At 43.9% G+C, this 21,893-nt stretch overlaps 1 protein-coding gene across 3 annotated transcripts in view; it reads right to left on the bottom strand.

The window, feature by feature from the left end:
* The window catches only part of INSR (insulin receptor), a 134,970-nt gene that overhangs the window by 27,153 nt on the left and 85,924 nt on the right, over positions 1-21,893 (bottom strand). For 2 of the 3 annotated variants that reach the window (XM_082379801.1, XM_082379800.1), the window contains exons 4-11: positions 18,463-18,611; positions 17,644-17,788; positions 16,229-16,443; positions 15,141-15,267; positions 13,748-13,998; positions 11,361-11,528; positions 5,805-6,006; positions 4,053-4,088 (exon numbers count right to left, since the gene is read on the bottom strand). In XM_082379801.1, the coding sequence (XP_082235927.1) occupies positions 4,053-4,088; positions 5,805-6,006; positions 11,361-11,528; positions 13,748-13,998; positions 15,141-15,267; positions 16,229-16,443; positions 17,644-17,788; positions 18,463-18,611 (1,293 nt within the window). The remainder of the gene's footprint in view (positions 1-4,052; positions 4,089-5,804; positions 6,007-11,360; positions 11,529-13,747; positions 13,999-15,140; positions 15,268-16,228; positions 16,444-17,643; positions 17,789-18,462; positions 18,612-21,893) is intronic. The other variant, XM_082379802.1, reaches the window with a different exon arrangement.

Here is a 21,893-nt window from a genome sequence, read left to right as displayed (position 1 = left end):
TAATAGCCTAAAAAATATATAAATCCAAAAAAAAGGTATAAAGAAAATTTGAATTTACTCATTATTCTGCTGTCCGCTGTGTCCTTTGGGCAATTATTTTTATTATGTATGGGTATGATGCGGATCAAGCTAGTTTTATAATCCACTTTGCTCACTTGTATTAGAAGCATTCTCAAATATTTTCCTGAAAACATAATGTTTGAAGTAGGACAGAATTTACATTTTTTCTTTTTCAATGTAAAGGTTTTCCCTCCTTGTTATGAAAGTACCACGTGCTCATTGCAGAAAACCTGGAAAACTGTAGAACTTTCCATTTAATACGTGAGCCATAATTTACTTAGTCATCCTCTTATTTTTTAATGTAAGCACATTCTTAATTTTTTGTTATTATAAATATTAATTTGATCATCATCTGATTGTCTTATTAGTTCCTAGAAGTAGATTCTGAGAAGAGCAATCACTAGGTTATGCCTCTTTACACGTATGGCTAAACTTCTATCCTCCAGACCCTTTGTATTGACTGTGGTCTCACCAGTAACGCATGAAACTACACATCAGGATAATCTCAGCAACGTTGAGGGTTAAAAGGAGTTTTTGTTTTGTTTTGATTTTTCTTTTTCAGATTTTCAACCTGAGGAAAGAAATTTTTTAAGCATTACTCTACTGCTTTATTTGCACATCTGTGTACTGCTGAGTGTAAAGTCTTTTGTCCTTCATTGATTCTTTTGTGTTTCACTAAGGACTTGTCCACCCTTTGTCTATCCTTTCTATGAAGTTCTAGGGCCTTCCTCATTCCTATTCCTGAGCTGTTCATTCACAAAGGACATTAATCCTTTATCGATTCATCCTGGTTTGCTGTGTGCCAGTGAGTTTTCTTGAAATGATTTGAAACAATCTTTCACATTTATCTATGTAAGTTTATATCTCAGCAATTTAAATAATTTTTTTTCCTTTACAGGTAATTTTAGATGGGATTACTAAGGTTTTAGGGCAATCATGAAAGGGATCTTTCCCCTGATTTATGTTTTAATTGTTGCTAGTATATATCTACTGCATTTTTGTTTCTTTCTATTGTACCTACTTTCCCAAACTCTCATTCTAAGAGTTTCAGGGCTGATTTTCTTAGGTTTTCAAGGAACATACTTGAAAAAGCGTCAGCAAACTCTTCCCATACGTGCTAGAGAGTAAATATTTACGGTTTTGCGGGACATGTGATTTTTGCCACAACTATTCAACTTCCAATGGCTTTCAAGCCATGGCAGCTTGAAAACAGCCACTGACACAATGTAAACAAATGGGCGTGGCTACATTCCGATAAAACTCATTGACAAAAACAGGTAGTCTGCCTACCCTTGCACTAGAATACCTGAAAATATCAATGATTTTATTTCCCACAATCCATTCCTTACAATTCTAATTTCTGTATGACTCCATTGGCTAGATACCCAGAGAAATGTTCCTTAGTAATGATGAGATTGGCTTCCTTCCAAAGCTAACAGGAATAGTTTTAAGAAAGATGTTAGCTTGGCTGTTGGTTTCATCTAGGTAATATTTATCTTGTTGCAGAAGTTTTCTATTCCTAGTTTTATAAAAGGCCTCTCCCCCTCCCTTTCTCTAAATTAGTAATTTTTAATAAATGTTATTGAATGAGATTATTGTGATTTTCCTCACTGGACCTCTTAATGAATTCAATTCTATTAGCAGAATGCCTGATCTTGAACCATCCTTGCACTGTGAGGTAAATGATATTGCCAGCACAGTGTTTTATTTAGGACATGTGGATCTAAAATCCTATATTAGCTGGTCCTGGGTTTTCTTTCAACATAGCATCTTTGTCAGGTTCTGCTAAGGGGTTCTATGTTAGTTTTATCAAATGAACTGGGAAGACTTTCCATAGATTTCTATGCTCTGGAAAAGTTTCTGTATTACAGAAAATAGTTGCTCTTTGAGAGTGTGAAAGAACTCAACTATAAAACTCTCCAAGCCTGGGGCCTTGTTTTTTTTTTTTTTTTGAAGAAATTAATTGACACTTTTTTTTTTAGTCTTTTCCCAAGGTTATTAGGATATCTTTCTGCTTCTTCTTGAATTAGCTTGGACAAGTTAAAATTTCTCACCTCTCCGAAAGTTTCAAATCTAATAGCTCATGATTATCCATAGACTTCAACATAGTAAAATCTTTGTCAGATTTCAGTTTTACATCACCTTCTTCTAGTTATTTGTGGGTATCTCCCTTTGATTACATTTACCACAAGTTAAGCTATATTGATTTTCCCCTCCCTTCCTAATACATTATATCTTACATTTTAAAGCTTTTTCTTAATTTACCATTTAAGTCTACTAATTTGCAACAAAGTCCAGCTTTGGCAATATTCTACAAGTGAAGGTATGTGATGTTCACGTCTCCGTTATTTTCCAAATGGTTTTTAATGAAAGTTTCCATTTCGACTTTCACCCAACAGAAGTCTAAGTGATCCACTTTTAATCACCAGGAAGTAGAGTTTTCTGTTCAATCTTTTGAAGTTTACCTTTAGTTTTTTTCGCGCTGTAGTCAGAAATCAAACCCTACTTCGGGAGTACTCACTAAGATTTTCTTTGTGGTCTTTTTGTGTGAAAAGACCAATGACATTCTTGAATGGAAACCAAAGCTATTAAACCAAAGATGCACGCATATTAGCAAGGTTCAGAACATTTCTGTACAAGCACAGATGGGCCTTCCAAATATGACAGAGACACTGGTGCCTCGTGAATAACCACTGAGAAGTTGATATCTGAACAAAGGGAAACATAAATGGTCTCAAACAGGCTAAATATGCATACACCCGAAGGATTATACCCAAAAAGACCACGTGGTCATGAAAGACACCCCCCATGACAAAGCACCAACTGACTTCTCTCTCTCCCTACATACACAGCACTTTATTATCCCACAATCTCGCATTAGACCAGTGGTTCTCAACCAGGAGTGACTCTGCTCATGGTCCTACCACCAAGGGGACATTTGGCCTGTCTGGAGACAGTTTTGGTTGTCACTATTTGGGGTATGGTGTGACACTGGCTTCAGAGCGGTAGAGACCAAGGATACTGTTCATTCTACAATACACAGGGCAGTCCCCACAGCTGAGAATGATCTGGCCCCAAATGGCAAAAGGTCTGACATTGATAAACTCTCATCTGGATCAAGGCCTCAAATTTCTAGACCTTTCTTTACTACAGATTATATTCCTAATGACCACTAGAGGGCAGATCGGGGCCGCATACGGCCTAAAAATAAATAAATAAACCCTCTGCTGGAAGAATAAAGTCCCTCCGCATGGCCCCTACCCTGCCTTTCCAGTCTCTCCTGTTCTTCCCAAGAGTCCAGGATTCTTTCCACCGACTTGCCTTTCCCCAAGTCCTCTCTGCCTGTACTCTCCTCCAGGACACGCCCCCCGCTTAATTCTTTTTTTTTTTTCTTTTCTTTTCTTTCTTTTTTCTTTTTTTGAAATATTGAAGCATAGTTGATTCTTTTAAGACACACGTCAAAGGCGAGCATCCTTGACTATTCTCAGTGGAATTGAGGGATTCAGCACACCTGTGCTCACTCACACGTGTCATCCCGCACTTGTCACCCCCAATAAAAATGTTCCGCTCCCAGATCAGCCTTCCCCACTACCTGCCGCTAAGTAGTTTCGATTCTGGGTGCCGGGCACAGTTCTGCACACGCGGTAGGCTAGCTAAATAAATGTGTAGTTAGTAAATGCACGGAGGAAAAAATGGGCGGCACCTAGGAGGTGCCCAGAAAGTACGCCCTCGATTCTATGTTTTAGTAAGAGCGTGTTAGTTAGGATTTTCCCCCCCACATTCACGCCCAGATCCCATTTCAGGGTGAAGGCACTTAACGTGTGAATTTGTGAAGCGCCTGGTCGCGGCAGAGCAGCGCGATGCATGCATCGAACCACAGAAGGCCCCTGGGGTCTCAAAGGGGCACAACATGCTTCCTGACCCGCTGGCCCACTGGCCCCGCGCTGTGCAGCCACCGCGGGCCACGCCTACGTCCCACAGGTGAGTCGTACCTAGTGTCCTCGGCAACAGGGCCTGAAGAGGATTTTCTGTGAAAACAAAACCAGCCGCTTTGAGGACAGCCCTGGACCATGGACCACTTGTTCCCATCACTTGAACCACACCTTCCCCAGCAGATGCGGAGAACACAGCCAGGGGCTGGGGGGGCAGGGGGGAAAGCAGAGAAAACAGCCCCCAGAGACCTGGTCATCTGGGGTTCCCATGGGATGTCCAACTTAACACCACTTTTAAACCTCACAACTGACTCAGCCATTATCCTAAAGTCTGGCAGCGTTTTAACAGGTAAAACAGTAACTTTCTCCAGGCCTGCGCTGTGCTGTTTAGTGCTCTTTTGGACTCGGGGTCAGATAAGAATGCAAGAAAGAGAAAAGAAGAAATGTTATATATTGATGGTTCTGGGGAAACCTCTACCAGGAGCACTGCTGGGCCTTTGAAGAGATGCATTTTAGAATCTTGTTTTATCCTGATGTAAATTTGGAGGGCGGGGGTGTGTCGATATACTTTGGAAATGGCCAATTGTATTGGACATTTCTGAGTAGCCTTCTGGTGAAGTCCGTGGCGGGAGGGGGAGGTCAAGAGTGGAGAGGGAGGGGCAGCTGAAAGCCCTCAGCACGCATTTGATTAAAAACCTGGGCAGACTCATTCAAAAGCAAAAAACAAACAAACAAACAAAACCACAGGCTTTGGACCCCTAAAAAGGAGATGGCAAGGGCTTCAGTGGGTTACTGTACAAATTCATGAACTCATAAGATGCAGTGCTACTGCCATCTAGTGGCCGGAGGTCAGAGATGCTGCTCAACATCTTAACAACGCACAGATGGTCCCACCCCAGAGAATGATCTGGTTCCAAATGTCAATAGCGCCAAGGTTGAGAATCCCCATATGACTCGTATAATCTCACAATCCTAAAAAACAGGATCTACTTTTCTCTCCACTCTTCAGATGAATAAACTGAAGGCACCGAGAGAGGTAAAATAACCTGTGACCCACAGAAATTTGCATTCTACCTACGCGGCTCTGCTTGCAGGAAAGGTAAAGAAGTATGAAAAAACAGAATCATGTTTAAGGCAAACCCTCTCTGTAGATCAGATGGACATCAGCAAGCAAGCCCCTTCACTCACTAAAGGAAAAATATTTAAATAGGAGAAGCTCCGGAGTTTTTTAAGAGGTCATGGAAAGTTCTGGAAGGATAAGAAGGTTACACAGATTTTAAAAAGAGAATGCACTGAGCTTGAGACTCAGCCACAAATCAAGCATGGGGCCGGGCAGGCACTTCTCGGTCATCTAATCTAATAATTGAATCTATCGATTATTGATTATTATCTATAATCATCTATTAGATAATAATCAATTGTTGGTAATCTAATGGAGATCGTTTCAGAACTCAGAATGAGACCAGAGGCTGGGGTAAAGAGTTCATGAGACATCAGAAAGCAGTGTCTTGAGGGACTTCCCTGGTGGTCCAGTGGTAAAGAATCCATGTGCCGCAACTAAGACCCAACGCAGCCAAAAATAAATGAAAGAAAGAAAGCGAACGTTGAGTTTTTTTAAAACACCCCCCCGCCCCGCTCTGCCTTTTTTGGCGATTATTCACTCTTCCTGGTACGGTACTTGTTGAAATCGCAAGATCTCTCCCTCCCTCCAGGGAAGTGGCTCAGCGTGGACTCTGCCCACCCTCTGTGTCTGCACTTCACCTTGTTCCCTAAATAAGGACCCCAGACCCCAAGCCAATGACAAGTACTGACCTGGGGATGAAAACCACGTTGTGCAGGTAATCTTCGAACGTTTTCCGGAACGAGGACTCCTCCAGCTCCTTAAGGATCTGAGAGTCGGTCTTCGGGCAGGAACAGCATTCACCGGCAGAGTCTTCGTACTCACTCTGATTGTGCTTCTGGGACCCCTCAGACTCGAACGGTGGAGACCAGGTCCGGGAGGGCAGCTTCAACCCTGGAGAAAGCCAGAGCAGGGCTCAAGTTCCACCCCCCCTACACACATACATACACGCAGAGCAAAGGGGGCCTTCTCAGAGCGGCTGGGCACAGGGGACAGAGCTCGGGGCCAGGGTCTTGGTTCAAGTTCTCCTGGGAAAAATAAGATCTCTCACTGGAGGGTCCTGACAACTGAGAAGGCGCCTGTGGATGTGCAGCAGGAAACTGTCAGACACCACAACCCCATAGGGCTGGATGCTGAAGGTGACCAGGCATGTCCCTGCCCTCACAGAACCTACATTCCAGTGGATGAGGTACGTGGGGGTGGGAGGAATACACAATAAACTAATAAATACATATGCCATGGGTCCAATGGTGGGGTGAAAGGACAGAGGGTGTCTGGGTGGGGGGAATGTCTCAGAGAAAGTGACCACTAAGCAGTCCCCAAGGAAGTAAAAGAATGAGCCATGCACATGTCTTGGTGTAAAGCAATTCAGACAGCAAAGAGCGAGTGCAAAGGCCCTGAGGTAGGAATTTCCTTGGCATGTCAGAAGACGCCAAGGACCCAGTGTAGCTGGAAGGGGATAAGGGAGAGAATGATGGGAGGTGGCATTAGAAAAGGACTGGGGACCAAGTCACAGTTGAATGAATGAATCATCAATCAACCAGGTAACTATAAAGGGATAAGAGGGCAGAGCAGAACTCCAGTGGAATTCTAAGGGGTCAGACTTACAGACCCACTGTTTATACTGAGCAACCAAACTTTGCAGCACAAATGAAAGAATCTACAATTCGTTCAGGAAAACGGAAGTCAGAGCAGAGCAGTGGTTCTCACCGGGGCAGGGGTGATTCAGCGCTGCACCCCACCCCCCTCTGCAGGACAACGGGCACGGTCTGGTGACATTTTGGTGTTCGTCAGGGATGCCACTCAACATCTTACCTGACACAAGACAGCCCCCACCTCAGACAATTATCTGGCCCCAAATGTCAACAGTGATGGATGAAAGACATGAAAGGAAATTGGGGGAAGAACTTTTTCCAAGAAGCACAGAAAAGAGAATTTTTTAAAAAGGAAAAAAAAGAACAACTTCTCAAGGTCATGGTCTTAAAAATACCACACTGTTTTTTCAAGTGCCACAGCTGGTGTGTCCTGACCCCTGAGGTCCAGTCCTGGGGATGCCTGCTGCCTGTCACTTCTGGTACAGCCTGGAGGATGCAGGCTACTCCTTAAGGGCAAAAAGCATGCCCCTGATGCTGGGTGCCTACTCGTGTCTATTGAGCAAGGGAAATTCCATCTCTTCCTCGCCCTTTCAGTGGCTCTGCTAGACAATGAGTTCAAAGTATCTTCCTGTGAATGGTGAGTACCCACTCGGAAGCTTTGCAAAATCCTTAAAAAATACTTCTTCTTAACGTTTATTAATAGACATGGAATAACCTGTGTGGGTTAGCTGTTAGAGGGGCTATTGATGGCATTATGGATAAAAAAAAAAAACAAACACTTCAGATTTCCTTAGTAAAAGGGGGGGGGGTCCTGATTTTTTTCTGGGGAGGAAGGGACTTTTGATCAGGCATGGACATAGCTCCTGACACCTGTCACCCCTTCTGCATGACACTTGGTGCCCCATGGATTTTCTGTGACTATAAAGTATAGTGAGGTATCTAGGACAGTCAAATGCATAGAGACAAAGTAGAAAGGCGGGCACCAGGGGATGGGGGAGGGGGTGGGGAGTCAGTGTTTCATGGGGACAGAGTTTGCAGTTTGGGAAAATGAGAAAGTTCTGGAGGTGGATGGTGGGGATGGTTGCACAACAGTGTGAATGTATTTAATGCCGCTGAACTGGACACATAAAAGTGGTTCATATGGTAAATTTTATGCTATATATATTTCACAATAAAAAGCCGTATAGTTGATAAGACTGTACTGTATAAATGAAATAAACGATTCAATATCAGAGGAGAAGCTAAAAGTTCTCACCAAAAAAAGAGATAAATATGTCAGGTGATAGATGTATTAATTAACTAGATGGGAAGAATCCTTTCAAAATGTGTATGTATATAAAATCATCACAATTTACACTTTAAATATCTTACCATTTACTTATCAAGTACACCTCAATAAAGCTGGGAAAAAAAAAAAAAACACTCGTGATACTAAAGGAAGCTACTACTGGGCACGGTTAGTAAATTATTGATCTTGTGTGTGTTAGAAAGCTTATTAATTTGTGTGTGTATTTGGGTTTTTTAATTGTGGCAAAATATACACGACAAAAAAATTACCATCCTAATCATTTTTAAGTGTACAAGTCAGTGGCATTAAATACATTCACATTATTGTGCAACCATCCCTACCATCCATTTCCAGAACTTTCTCCTCTTCCCCAACTGCAACTCTGTCCCCATTAAATACTCACTCCCCAACCCCTCCCCCAGCCCCTGGCACCCACCATCCGGCTTCCTGTCTCTGTGGATTTGACTCCTCTAGGGACCTCCTAAGAGTTGAATCATACGATATCCATCCTTAGTAAGTTTATTTTTTAATTACATACACTTTGGCATCATTACAAATAAAACCATGTCAAATTGTCATATTGTAATGATAGATTCAGACTTCCAGAATAAAAGTTGTTGCTCTAAAAAAGAAAGACAGAAAGAAAGAAAAAGAAAAAGAAGAAGAAAACATTGCCTATCCTGATGCTGCTGGCAGTTTCGGTTACTCAAATGCAGGGCCAACAGGTCACAGCTGAGCCAATGACTTCGCTTGCTCTCAAGTTATATAAAGCATCCAAGGAGATAAATCACGTTTGCAACTCTCTGCTCAGGCGGGGGATGAGGTCACAGGCATACATATAGCACATGATCTTAGAGCTGGGACAGCTCCCAGAGATTATCTGGCCTCCTGCCCCTTCTCCCCAAAAGGAGGCAGCCAGTGACAAGCTCAGTGACTTGCCCAAAGCCCTACAGCAGGTCAGAGAAGACCTCCGGCTCCCGACCTCAGCCATATCTCATCAGCGGTCCCAAGGTCTGAGGATACCAGTAACTCAAAACATCTAAAGAAAAATAAATACAGACCAACCAATCAACAACAACAAGACAACTAAAGGATAAATCAGGAGCTTGGGATGAACATACACACACTATTGTATACGAGATAGATAACCAACAAGGACCTACTGTATAGCACAGGGAACTGTACTCAGTATCCTGTGATAACCTATATGAGAAAAGAATCTGAAAAAGAATGAATCTAGGTATATGTATAACTTAATCCCTTTGCTGTACACCTGAAACTAACACAACATTGTAAATCAACTATACTCCAATAAAATTTTTAAAAAATAAAAATAGAAAAACAAAAGAGTCTAGGGATGGGGGGGGTGGAAATACTTTATATAGACTCAAACAAAACAAAACAACTAAAGAAAAAAAAAGACTTCTGTTTCTCCAGCCTGATGGGCTTTCTTAAAACCCACTTTTAAAATAATCTTAAACTAACTTATACACACTAGTTTGAGGCTTCAAATATTTTTCCCTTTTCCTGTAGATGGATGGAAGCCCATTAAGTAAATGAGATTAGAGACTGGAAAAAAATGTGTCATTACTATAAATTTTGAATGGAAAGCCCAGGAGGGAAGAGATGATCACTCTTTGCTTTCTCTGATCCTTACAACTTAAGGGTCTAAAATTAGGGGCGAAAATTCTTCCCTGACTTTGCCAATCACCGCTCCACACATCGGCTGTGTTTCTAGCTTCGGAGGGAAGTCTTGTGTGGGTTAACACGACTACACCCCTACCAGGGGAGGTGGATGAGGAAGGGGAGGAGGAGAAAATTCCAGAGGGAAATGACGCCAAGACATGGGGAGTGTCTGTTTTCGACAGGAGTCTTCAGAACGTGTCCTCACGCTGTGATGTTTAGCAATGCGAACAGGCAGGCAGACCTCGTCCTCTTATTGTGTTTTTCTTACAAATCGAAAGTTTGTGGCAACCCTGCGTTGAACAAGTCTATTAGTGCCATTTTCCCAACAGCGTTTGCTCACTTCGTATGTCTGTGTCACGCTTTGGTGATTCTCACAATGTTTCAAACTTCTTCATTTTTATTATATTTGTTACGGTGATCTGTGATCAGTGATCTTGGATGTTACTATTGTATCTGGGCATTTTTTTTAGCAATAAAGTATTCTTTAATTAAGGTATATGCATTGTTTGGGTTTTTTTTTTTTTTTTAGTCTAGATTTCTTCTTCGTTAAATTTTTATTGAAATGGAGTTGATTTACAATGTTGTGTTAGTTTCAGGTGTACAGCAAAGTGATGCAGTATTTTCTTTTCAGATTCTTTTCCATTATAGGTTATTACAAGATACTGAGTATAGTTCCCTGTGCTATATAGTAGGTCCTTGTTGGTTACGTCACCTATTTTATATACAGTAGTATGTATATTTTTAATCATTTTTTAATTGGAGTATAGTTGCTTTACAATGTTGTGTTAGCTTCTGCTGTACAACGAAGTGAATCAGCTATATGTATATCTATATCCCCTCCCTCTTGGACCTCCCTCCCACCCTCCCCGCCATCCCACCCACCTAAGTCATCCCAGAGCATGGAACTGAGCTTCCTATGTTTCACAGCATGTTCCCGCTAGCTATCTATTTTACGCATGGTAGTGTATATATGTCAATCTTAATCTCCCAATTCGTCCCACCCTCCGCTTCCCCTCTGTGTCCGCATGTCTGTTCTCTACGTCTACATCTCTATTCTTGCCCTGCAAATAGGTTCATCTGTACCATTTTTCTAGATTCCACATATAGGCCAGAAAGAGAAATACAGTAATATGTATATTTTAAGTATATTTTTTCTTAAACATAATGCTATCGCACACTTAATAGACTACAGTATAGTGTGGACATAATTTTATAGGCACTGGAAACCAAAAAATTCACGTGACTCAATTTATTGCAATATTCGCCTCCTTGCAGGAGTCTGGAACCGAACCCGCAGTATCTCTGAGGTCTGCCTGTATGTGTGTTTTCGTCGGAGATAAAATGGAGTTTGTGTACCCATATGCACATGTTGGGAAGTGGAAGGGGAGAGATCCTTCCCCAAAAGAAGAACAAAGTGGATCAGATGTTATACACACTACTATGTATAAAATAGATAACAAGAACCTACTGTATAGCACAGGGAACTCTACTCAACATTTTGTAATAACCTATAAGGGAAAAGAACCTGAAAAAGAATATATACGTATAACGGAATCACTGTGTTATACACCTGAAACTAACACAACAGTTTAAATCAACTATACTTCAATTTAAAAAAATAATGTAAAAAAAACCTTGGAAAAGAAACCGGCCCCTCCCCCGCCTCTACCTGCACTCACCTTTGAGGCAATAATCTAATTCATACAGTTCACCGTCTTCCTCCTGTCTCTCCCAGAATACCAAGTAGTGTGTGATGTTGCCATTGGGGTCAGAGGGAGGCTTCCACTTCAGAATAATCTGGGACGAAGAATTAGACACCGAGATGGGATCCAGGGGGACAGAAGGATCTGCCAAGGAGAAAGGAGACAGGTTCACTGTGAGGAGGAGGAGGGTGCAAGCCATCGGGTGGGCATGAGGGGGAAAAGCCAAGTTCGAGAAACCATGAGGATGTTCTCTGCAGTGTTATTTAACATCAGAGAAAACTGGCAACACGTGGAATGCTTGCCCAGTGAGAGCGTGGGTTACAAAATTACAATCCATGGGTACCAGAGACTATGTAGATTTCATGTTCCACCATTTTCGCAACAAACATTTACGGCAGCAGTCCCCAACCTTTTTGGCACCAGGGATCAGTTTCGTTGGAGACAATTTTTCCACGGACTGGAGGCGGGGGTGGTTTCAGGATGATTCAAGCACATTACATTTATTGCGCACTTTATTTCTATTATTATTACATTGTAATATATAATGAAATAATTATACAACTCACCAGAATGCAGAATCAGTGGGAGCCCTGAGCTTGTTTTCCTGCAACTAGATGGTCCCATCTGGGGGTGATGGGAGACAGTGACACCCAAAGTGTGTTGCTTATATCCAGTCTACTCTGTAAAAGGCAGCTTAAGTGTCACTTGCCACTCACTGATCGGGTATTGATAGGAGTCTGCAAGCAATTGATTTATTATGGTCTCTGTGCAGTCAAACCTCTCTGCTAATGATAATCTGTATTGACAGGAGGCGGAGCTCAGGCGGTAATGCGAGTGAGGGGCAGTGGCTGTAAATACAGATGAAGCTTTGCTCGCTCGCCGCTCACCTCCTGCTGTGCGGCCTGTTTCCTAACAGGCGGCAGACTGGTACCAGTCTGTGGCCCAGAAGTCAGGGACCCCTGATTTACGGAGCTCCAACGACGTGCCAAGCTTTCTCTGTTCTGGGCACTGAAAAGGCGCTGGGGAAAAGGAGGATCGTGGGAATAGACAAAGCCACATCTTCTGGTTAACATTAGCCCCAGATTGAACCCAGTCCTGGGGCAAATTTCGGCAGTGGGATGCCATTCAATCTTATCACTGAGCTGGCAGCCCATCTAACATTCCCCCCAAAGGCACCACCTCTGGGCTCCACAAAAGCTTCCCCTCGAGAACGGAGGTGGCTGAGGGAGTCGGTGAGGGGTGGGAGTGGGGGGGGTCTCAAGGCAGAGGACACAGTGTGTACAAAAGCCTGGAAGCTGGAAGTTTCCAGCAACTATAAGTCCTGCTGGAGGTATTGCTGCAGGATACAGGATGAGAGGGCGGTAGTCAATAAAGCTGGGGCTGGTTCATAAAGTTTGGACTCGATCCTACGGGACGGGATTTCTCAACTACTGACTTGCGGGGGCTGGATAATTCTTTGCCGGGGGGGGGGGGGGGGCTGGCCTGTGCATTGTGATATGTTGAGAAGCATCCCTGGTCCCCAACCCCGCCTCCCCAGTCACGCCAACCAAAACTATCTCCAGGTATCACCAAATGTCTCCTATCCCAGTGGTTGGATAGGGCTTATGCTTTATGAAAATATAACTAAATTGCTAAAAAATACTCCTCAAAAAATGGAGATGGGGGAACAAAAGATCAAGATGAAAAAAAAAATTAATTACATGGGACTGAGTGAACTGATGAGGATGAGTATAATTTTTGTGACTTTCTGTTTGAATTAAAAAAAAAAAAATCCCACAAGGACTCAGAGGCAAAGAATATACAAATCAATTTTCACTGCAAAGTAAAGGAGCTGTTACAGTGGAGGATTACTGGACTGCATGTCAATATTATGACATAGTATGAGTGTGTTTCGTGTTGGGTAATTGCAATCATTGTTGCTTTTGTTGTGGTCATCCATGTACAATGCTTGGTGTCAGTCTATTTATCTCTTGTAAAAATAAAACACAGTGTGTGTGTGTGAAAAAAAAATGGAGATGGGGGAAAAGGCATAGTGATGAAACAAAAATGGCAAAATATTGATCATTGTTGAAGCTGAGAGATGGTTACAAGGTGGCGGTGGGGGGAATCTTTTTTTTTTTTTCCTACTTTTGTAAATATTTGAAAATTTTCCATAATGGGAAGAAGAAATGTATATTCCCCTCTGACGTCTTGTTGCTACTGCCTCATCTTCTGAAATTATAAACCTCAGTGCCTGGCTCGTTTAGAAGCCAATAACCATGCAAAAAACAAAAAAAGGCATTTCATATGGCATCACCGGGTCAGCCTGTTAAATGCAAGACGTCTGATTCACGCACAAGTTCATATCCACAAGAAATGCTTACTAGTGGCATCTGTCTGGACGTAGATGATGTCGCTCTTGGCCCCGTATGTGCGGCGTTCATCAGAAAAGGTGACCAAGGTCTTGACAAAGATGGCGTACTGGGTCCAGGGCTTGAGACCACGCATTAGCCACCCGGGGTGGTTCTGTGACTTGGGGTCGTTGGACCTCATAGGCGGGTCAATATCCACCACGGTCCAGCTGTTGGAGCCACACGCGTCCTGCCCATCAAACTCCGTCACGTTCTGATAAGGGCTTTCAAGACGAAATAGGAAAAAGGTGGTTACCATTTCTCAACTATAACTCTGAAGACCAAAGAGATGTGGCCGGGCGAAGTTACCTCCTATAGGCTTGCACCCTGTTCACCAACAATCTTCTGCCACAAGGAACAAAGACACAGGAATAGCCAAAGAGAAAGGGACCGCTTCCCTTATGCCTCAATTTCCCAATAATAATTACAGTGGCCAGGATGATGATACCACCAGAGTTATTGATAAGATCACACGAGAGGATGTGTGTTGACTTCTCCACACACAGCCTGACACATAGTAAATTTTGAGGGATGGGGACTTCCCCGGTGGTCCAGTGGTTAAGAATCCGCCTTCCAATGCAGGGGACGCGGGTTCGATCCCTGGTTGGGGAACTAAGATCCCACATGCCATGGGGCAACTAAGCCCGCGCACTCTAGAGCCTGTGGGCCACAACTAGGGAGCCTCCGCACCGCAACTAGAGAGGATCCCACGTGCCACAACTAAGACCCTATGCAGCCAAATAAATAAGTAAATAAATATTTTTTAAAAATCTTGAGGGATGGAACAATTATTCGTATTAATACAATCACCACTTCCATTGTCTTCCTTTAAAATTTCAGCACAGTCATATACTCAAAACGACTGGGTGTTACTGAAAGGCGACAGAGTTTCTATGTGAGATGATGAATAAACTGTGGAGAGGGTCACACAATGTCATGAATGTACTTAATGCCACTGAGCTGTACACTTAAACGTCATTAAGATGGTCAATTTCATGTATGTTTTACCACAATTCTTTAAATGTTGGAAAAAATACAAAATAGATAAAAAATAAACTTTAAGACACCTACTAAGTAGACTAAGTGACTTTTTGTTGAGGATGTCTGGTGAGATGTACATATAAGAAACAAAATGGAATATTGCTATAGGAGGTTGCCCAATCTGGACCTCCAAAAGAAACCTGCCTGCTTCAGTTTCTGGCTTTTGACAATAGGGAATGTTATTGACGTCATACACCATCAACTGGTGAGATCCGACCAAGGAACCTATGATATTTATTCCACAAGTAAGGAGATAGAAAGGAACCTCAGAGGGGAGCCTCTGAGCACGTATGCAACAAACACACCTCTTTATCCTTCTACTTACGCCTCTTTGTAGAAGAGCATGAATCCCAGGAGGTCTCGGAAGTCGGGGGGCCAATACGGCTCCCATTTCAGCAAGATCTTGTCATAAGATGTCCGAATGTAAGAAAATTTAAGTAATTCATTTTCGCCTAGAAAGGTTAAAAAAAAAACCAGTATCAGAATTAAATAATTTATTTCAACCCAAAGCAGATGACGCCATATTTCCAAGAGTATCCACGAGAAGGAAGATGGCAACCTGCTATTCCTCTGAGAGGTCTTATTTCCACATGCCTCTCCTGTGTTCAGAGTCAAGAACAGGTCACGCAAGTTGGCCCTGACCGCAAGTCAGTTACTTGGCCAGATGTGCTCAACCAAAGAACCGCAGTCAGCACCAACAGAAGGACAAGTGGCTAATCGCTACTGGAAAAAGGGACTTTCAAGAATAGCGTTTGTCCTGACACAATTCTGTCTTGCATGTGGATTTTCATGCCCGACATGTCAGAACACATAACTCCAGTGCAAATGGACACATGCCAAGTGGGTTTAGGGAGCGTGCAGATCATTATAACTTGGAGTGACAATTCCTTGGAAGGACAATGCCTTGGAGAGAGTAATTCCCTCTGCCTGGATTGCAAGCCCTCCCTTAAGCTCCACCCCTTAAGTTCCAACCTTGCTCTCTCCCTCCCCTAAATTCTCACAGCTTCTGCCATAAGGAACCAACTTCGCATGAGGGCATTATGGAAGGCTTGGCACCTCAATGCTTCAAGAGAAAACCTGTCAGAGGAGGGCAGTCAGCTGGAAGTCTCCAGCTGTAGCAACTGTAGACCCTGCTGTAGCATTTGAGCCAAGGCCATATGTAAGAGAGGTGACATTCATTCATTCATTCAATGTTTATGTGGCATCTTCCAGTATCAGGCACTGTGTTTAATATTTGGCAAAGAGATAACATGTACAACATTCTTCCTCAGTATTTCAGAGAGCCTATCACACACATAGTTGTTTTAGCTCGTTGGGGGGAAGTGACACTCCCCCTGGGGGCCAGTGTGGTGGGGGAGGGGGAAGGCAGCCACGTTATCTGGTCCGTGGAAGGACAAGGGCATCACCACTTACAGGACGCCTGGTCCCCATTGGTCTTCAGGGCAATGTCGTTTCTCTCCTGGCGCCCCTTGGTTCCGGAAACTTCCTCCATCTTGTGAATTTCTGACAAGCAGAGTTTGGGATTATAGTGGAAGAAGAGTTTCCCCTGAGTGATGGTGAGGTTGTGTTTGCTCCAGTCCCACAGCTGCCTTAGGTTCTGGTTGTCCAAGGCATAGAAAGAGTAGTTCCTATGGAAACACACACATGCCTAATCATTCATCAGCTTGTCATCTCTGACTCCCAGATGGCGGGGCCATGGCTGGAGTTGATCTTGTTCAGTGCTCCATCCCCAGTCCTAACCACTTGCTTGACACATACTCATGACATGTTGAAAGGAGGGTTAGAGGGACAGGGGAAGTTGAGGAAGTCTTCAGGGCCAGGAAGGTATGTGAGATCAGTCTTGTGGGGGAGGAGGGTAAGACTGTGATGGATTAAGATACGGGTTTTGAAAAGGGGAAAGACTGAAGACACAGAGGCACGTGAACTGGGCCCAGGGAAGAGCAAAGTAGCCTGTTCTGGCCAACAGGTGACAGGCAAGACCAAAGAGATGCCATGGGCCAAACCCTCTAGTATACTGCATGCCAGACCAAGACCAAGAACATGTGACCTTCCTCGGTAGGCAGAGGGGGACCACTGAAGGTTTTATAACAACTCAGTAACTCAATTAGACCTGTGTCTTAGAACTAGGAGTGGGCCACCAGTACATGATGAATGGGAAAAGGGCAGCATCTAGATCTGTGTTATCCAACACTGAAACCACCAGCCACATCTGGCTATTGAGCACCTGAAATTTGGCCATTCTAAACTGTACCAGAAGTAAAAAACACAGATTTCAATGACTTTGCATTAAAAAAAAAAAAAGGATGTAAAAGATCTTCTTTATAATTTTTTGTATTGAGTCCATGTCGAAATAACAGCTTCAATGTAATGGGTTCAGTAAAATGCATTATTAAAATTCATTTCACCTATGTCTTTTAAAGTGTTTTAAATGTGGCTACTAGAACATTTAAAGTCTCATATGTGACTTGTATTATATTTCTGTTGGATGGCCCTGGTAGTTCTAGAACCAGCAAGAAAGTCATTGGAACAATCCAAATGAAAGGTGTGAGCTTCGGCAAAAAGATAGTTTTATGGTGAAATAATATTCCACTGTATATATATATATATATATATATATGTGTGTGTATATATATATATATATGTGTGTGTGTGTATATATATATATACACACACACACACATACATATATACACCACATTTCCTTTATCCATGCATCCGTCAGTGGACACTTAGGTTGTTTCCATGTCTTGGCAAAAACTCCTAAGTTTCTCTACAATAACTCACAAACTTCCTAATGAGGCCACAGATACAGCAGCAGGCCCACATACCCGATTTCCAAGGTCTCCCCTCGAATCAGACGTAACTTCCGGAAGAAGGAAAGTGACACGAGGGCATATGATCGGCGGATTTTCAGATACCCTGAAATTTCTTCAATGAGTCCAAGGTTGGCCTCTAGCTCAGCTGCCAGGTTGTCTAAGGAAAGGAGAGAATGAATATCCACTGGGTTTCTACCAAAATATTTTAACCTTTCCACAATTCCCCACAGTGAAGAGTTAACCTACAGGCTGGAAATGATTTTCACGAGCGCTGCTCAAAATACATCTACAAGGCTGAGTAGTTATGACAGAGATTGTCCTGCCTGCAAAGCTGAATATATTTATTATATTAAGATGGCAACCCTTGCTCCCTCCATCATCCTGCTTTGCTTGCCTTCATAGCATGAACCACTGCCCCTGGGTTTACATTATACGTTAATTTGTTTATTTGCAATATCCACCATGCACGGACTTTGCCTTGTTCACTGTGAGTATTCAATAAATGTTCGCTGAATAAATAAACAGAGAAATGCCTTTTTGCCTGTGACAGAATTTCTGGAAACATGGTCCCCAGACCTGCAAAAGAGGGCATGTTGCCTGCTTGTTAAAAATGCAAATTCCTGATGTCCCAACTCCCAGCTTTGAAAATCAGAATCTCGCGGGGAGTGGGGCCAGGACTGAGCTGTGAACTCCAGGTTTGGAAACAGATTCCTTGCATGACACCAGGTTTGGAAACAGATTCCTTGCATGAGTCTCTGGACTGTTTTCCTTCTGTGCTCACAGGGAGAGTGGATCCCAGCAGACAGCAACCCCTCCCCCCAGAGCACTCACTGCCCCCTCGAATGTTGATGATTAAGCTTCCGTTGATGATGGTGCAGCCTCGGAGCTCCTGGGCAGATGTCACTGAGTCAATGGTCTTCTCGCCTTCCAGGAGGTGGCACACCTTGGGACAGGGGCCCAGGCATGGAGTGCACATCAAGCTGCAGAAAGAGTGGAGAGAGAGAGAGGTCAGGGCACACAGGACCACACACACACACACACACACAGCAGACAGTGTGTTGCACAGGGTCCCAAGTGACCATAAGGCAGGATGCTTTATCCACAGAACTGGTGACATCTGGGGCCGGAGAATTCTCTGTTGTGGGAGGCTGTCCTGTGTATTAAGGGTATCAAGCAGCCTGCCTGGGTTCCACCTGTTCCACACCAGCAGCACCCCTCCACCCAAGACATGACAGCCAAAAATGTCTCCAAACATTGTCCCCTGGGGGATGGAAGGGCAAATCGCCCCCAGGTAAGAACAACTGCCTAAAGTGATAGGCTTAGGGTATTTCTCCAGGGAGGCAGGTCCTACAGTATTACCCCAGGAGACTCATGCTTTTACTCCAAAATGATGGGGCTCCTGCCTTACCCCAAAGCGATAGGATTCACACTGTACCCCATGGAGAATCACCTTCTACCCTGTGGAGACAGGACTCATGCCATTCCATGGAACTGATGGGACTCCTGGCATTACCATGGTGATGGGAATGATGCAGAGCTGATGGGCCTTACGTAGGACTCATTTTGCCGCTATTCGAAAGTGGTTGAGCTGATACTTCTACCCCAACTGGTGGAACTTAGGCTGCTACTGCAAGGTGATGGGATGTTTGCTGCTCTGTGTGGGGTCTGACGTGACCAAACAACGATATAGGACGTGACGACACAACCTATGAGCTACAACACAACCTCACATTTGATAGTGGGTAACTGGAGGCAGACTTTGGCTTTGCCTTCCTGCAGCCTGATGTCCTCAAATTTATAGCCCCCAGGAGTCCTTTGGGAATCAGCCCTCCCCTACACAGGGTCCCTGAGGTCAGTTCTTGGCTGGCACAGCCCTCCTAGGTCCAAGCAGGACACAGGATCCAGGGGAGGCTAAGCACAATCTTCCATCCCGCTGGGAATTCAGAGGTGGGCACACCCCCAAGCCAACCCAGTGAGGGTTTTGCTAGAACTTCCTGGAAGGAAAAATTGTCTTCCTTCTGCAGTAGCTAAGAGGGTATGGCTATATTGCTAGCATGGAGCAAGGGGCAAGGGAGAGGCTGCCTGAGACCAAAACTAACAGAGACAGAAATAAAGCCGAGGATGGAAAGAAACTGATCATATACACCCCTTGAGCTCCTGGATACAGCTGTACCTAAAGCGATTCCCTGAACTTTTGGTTACACTCATCAGTAAACTCCTTTAATCTTGCTTGAGCCAGTTTGAATTGGGGTTCTGTCATATGAAACCTCAAGATTCCCAACTGTTACGTTCTCAAGATCTGTGTCCTCATCTGTGAAACGGAGGCAATCTTCACGGGGCAGGTAGTAATGAGGACTGAATGATATATACCACCTAAAGCACTCGGCACATAGAAAATAAAAATCGTTGGTTCGTTGCTATGATGATCACTTTTTATTAGTGGTATCATTGTTGCTACTGTCGTAAAGAACAGTAATTGTTGTTACCACACCCCTGCATATTCGATTCTTCAGAAAGATCTTGGTCACGGGTGACCACCTAGAGGGGTGGGATACGGAGGGTGGGAGGGAGATGCAAGAGGGAGGAGATATGGGGATATATGTATATGTAGAGCTGATTCACTTTGTTATACAGCAGAAACTAACACACCATTGTAAAGCAATTATACTCCAATACAGATGTTAAAAAAAAAAAAAAGAAAATTGAAAGAACAGAAAAAAAAAAAAAAAAAGAACACATCTGGTCTTTGTCCCAGGTCCTGGTGCAGAGCTTCAAAAGCCCTTGGAATTTCCTGAGTTATAGGAGTATCTTTGTTGTGCTAATGAGGTGACTTGTAGGGGCTGGTCACCAGAAAGACCAAATATATGATTTGGAGGGTTGCATCAACCATTTGACCTCCAGAAAGAGAAGGGGGGCTGGAGATGGAGTTCAAACCCATGGCCAATGATTCAACCAATCACAACTATGTAGTAAAACCCAAAGGAAAACTCTGGACACCAACTCAGTCCATTTTTCTGGCTGGTGAACACACAGCTATGCTGGAAGGGTGATATCTCTGATTCCATGAGGGGATAGGAGCCCTGCGTCTGGAACTCTCCCAGCCTCTGTGCACCCTTAATAATAAAGCTGTAATTGTAAGTAATTGTAATTGTAATTGCAACTGTAAGACTGACATGAAGCTTTTTGACTGCTGAGGCATCTATTTCAAAAGACATCTGTCTTGAGTAAATGTAACACCGGGTCTATGACCCAGCCACTAGCAAAACAACCAGATAAGGAATTAGGCTGCCCCCACCCATGAAGGGGGCTCTTTCAGAAAGCCCTGGGGAACCTAGATAACTGACCACTTGACTGACCCTGCTTCCCCCTTCCTGTTCCCTAATTCCTGCTTTTTTTTTTTTATAAATTTATTTTATTTTATTTATTTATTTATTTTTAAATTTTTGGCTGCGTTGGGTCTTCGTTGCTGCGTGCGGGATTTCTCTAGTTGCGGCGAGCGGGGGCCACCCCTCGCTGCGGTGCACGGGCCTCTCACTGCGGTGGCTTCTCTTGTTGCGGAGCACGGGCTCTAGGTGCACGGGCTTAAGTAGTTGTGACACATGGGCTCAGTAGTTGTGGCTCATGGGCTCTAGAGCGCAGGCTCAGTAGTTGTGGCTCACGGGCTTAGTTGCTCCGCGGCATGTGGGATCTTCCTGGACCGGGGCTCGAACCTGTGTCCCCTGCATTGGCAGGCGGACTCTTAACCACTGCGCCACTGGGGAAGCCCTAATTCCTGCTCTTAAGCTTTAAATTCACCATAGAGTGAACCCATAAAACCCTAGACACCCCACCCTCATGCCCTAATAAAAGCAGACCCCCCCCAAGTATTCCTCTCTCTCTCTCCCTTCCTCCCTCCCACTCTTTTTCTCCCCTCTCTCCCTCTCCCCACCCCTGCTCCCCACGACTTCACTGTGTGGCCCTCCAGGACCTGTGAGTAACAAATCTTGTTCTTCGAGGTTCCCTGATGGTTTCTCACTGAAGTGCATCCTGGGATCATAATAGGAACCACAGAGCTGGCCCAGCCATAAATAGGGGCCCCCATGGGGGAGTGTCTGTGGAGCTCGCTGCAAGTGATGCGTGCCCAGGTAAGCACTGCAAGCATTCCTAACCCAAGGTGCTACCATCAATAGGCTTGGACCAACAGAATAGTATAGACTTTTTTTTTTCCAGCTCTGTGAGTTGTCCTAGCAAATTATTGAACCCAGAGGGTTTGTGGGAGCCTC

The sequence above is a fragment of the Balaenoptera borealis genome, assembly GCF_965194805.1.
Source record: "Balaenoptera borealis genome assembly, chromosome: 2".
Taxonomy (NCBI): Eukaryota; Metazoa; Chordata; class Mammalia; order Artiodactyla; family Balaenopteridae; genus Balaenoptera; species Balaenoptera borealis.
The sequence above is the reverse complement of the archived record's forward strand: the minus strand, read 5'-3'. Positions and strand labels throughout refer to the sequence as shown.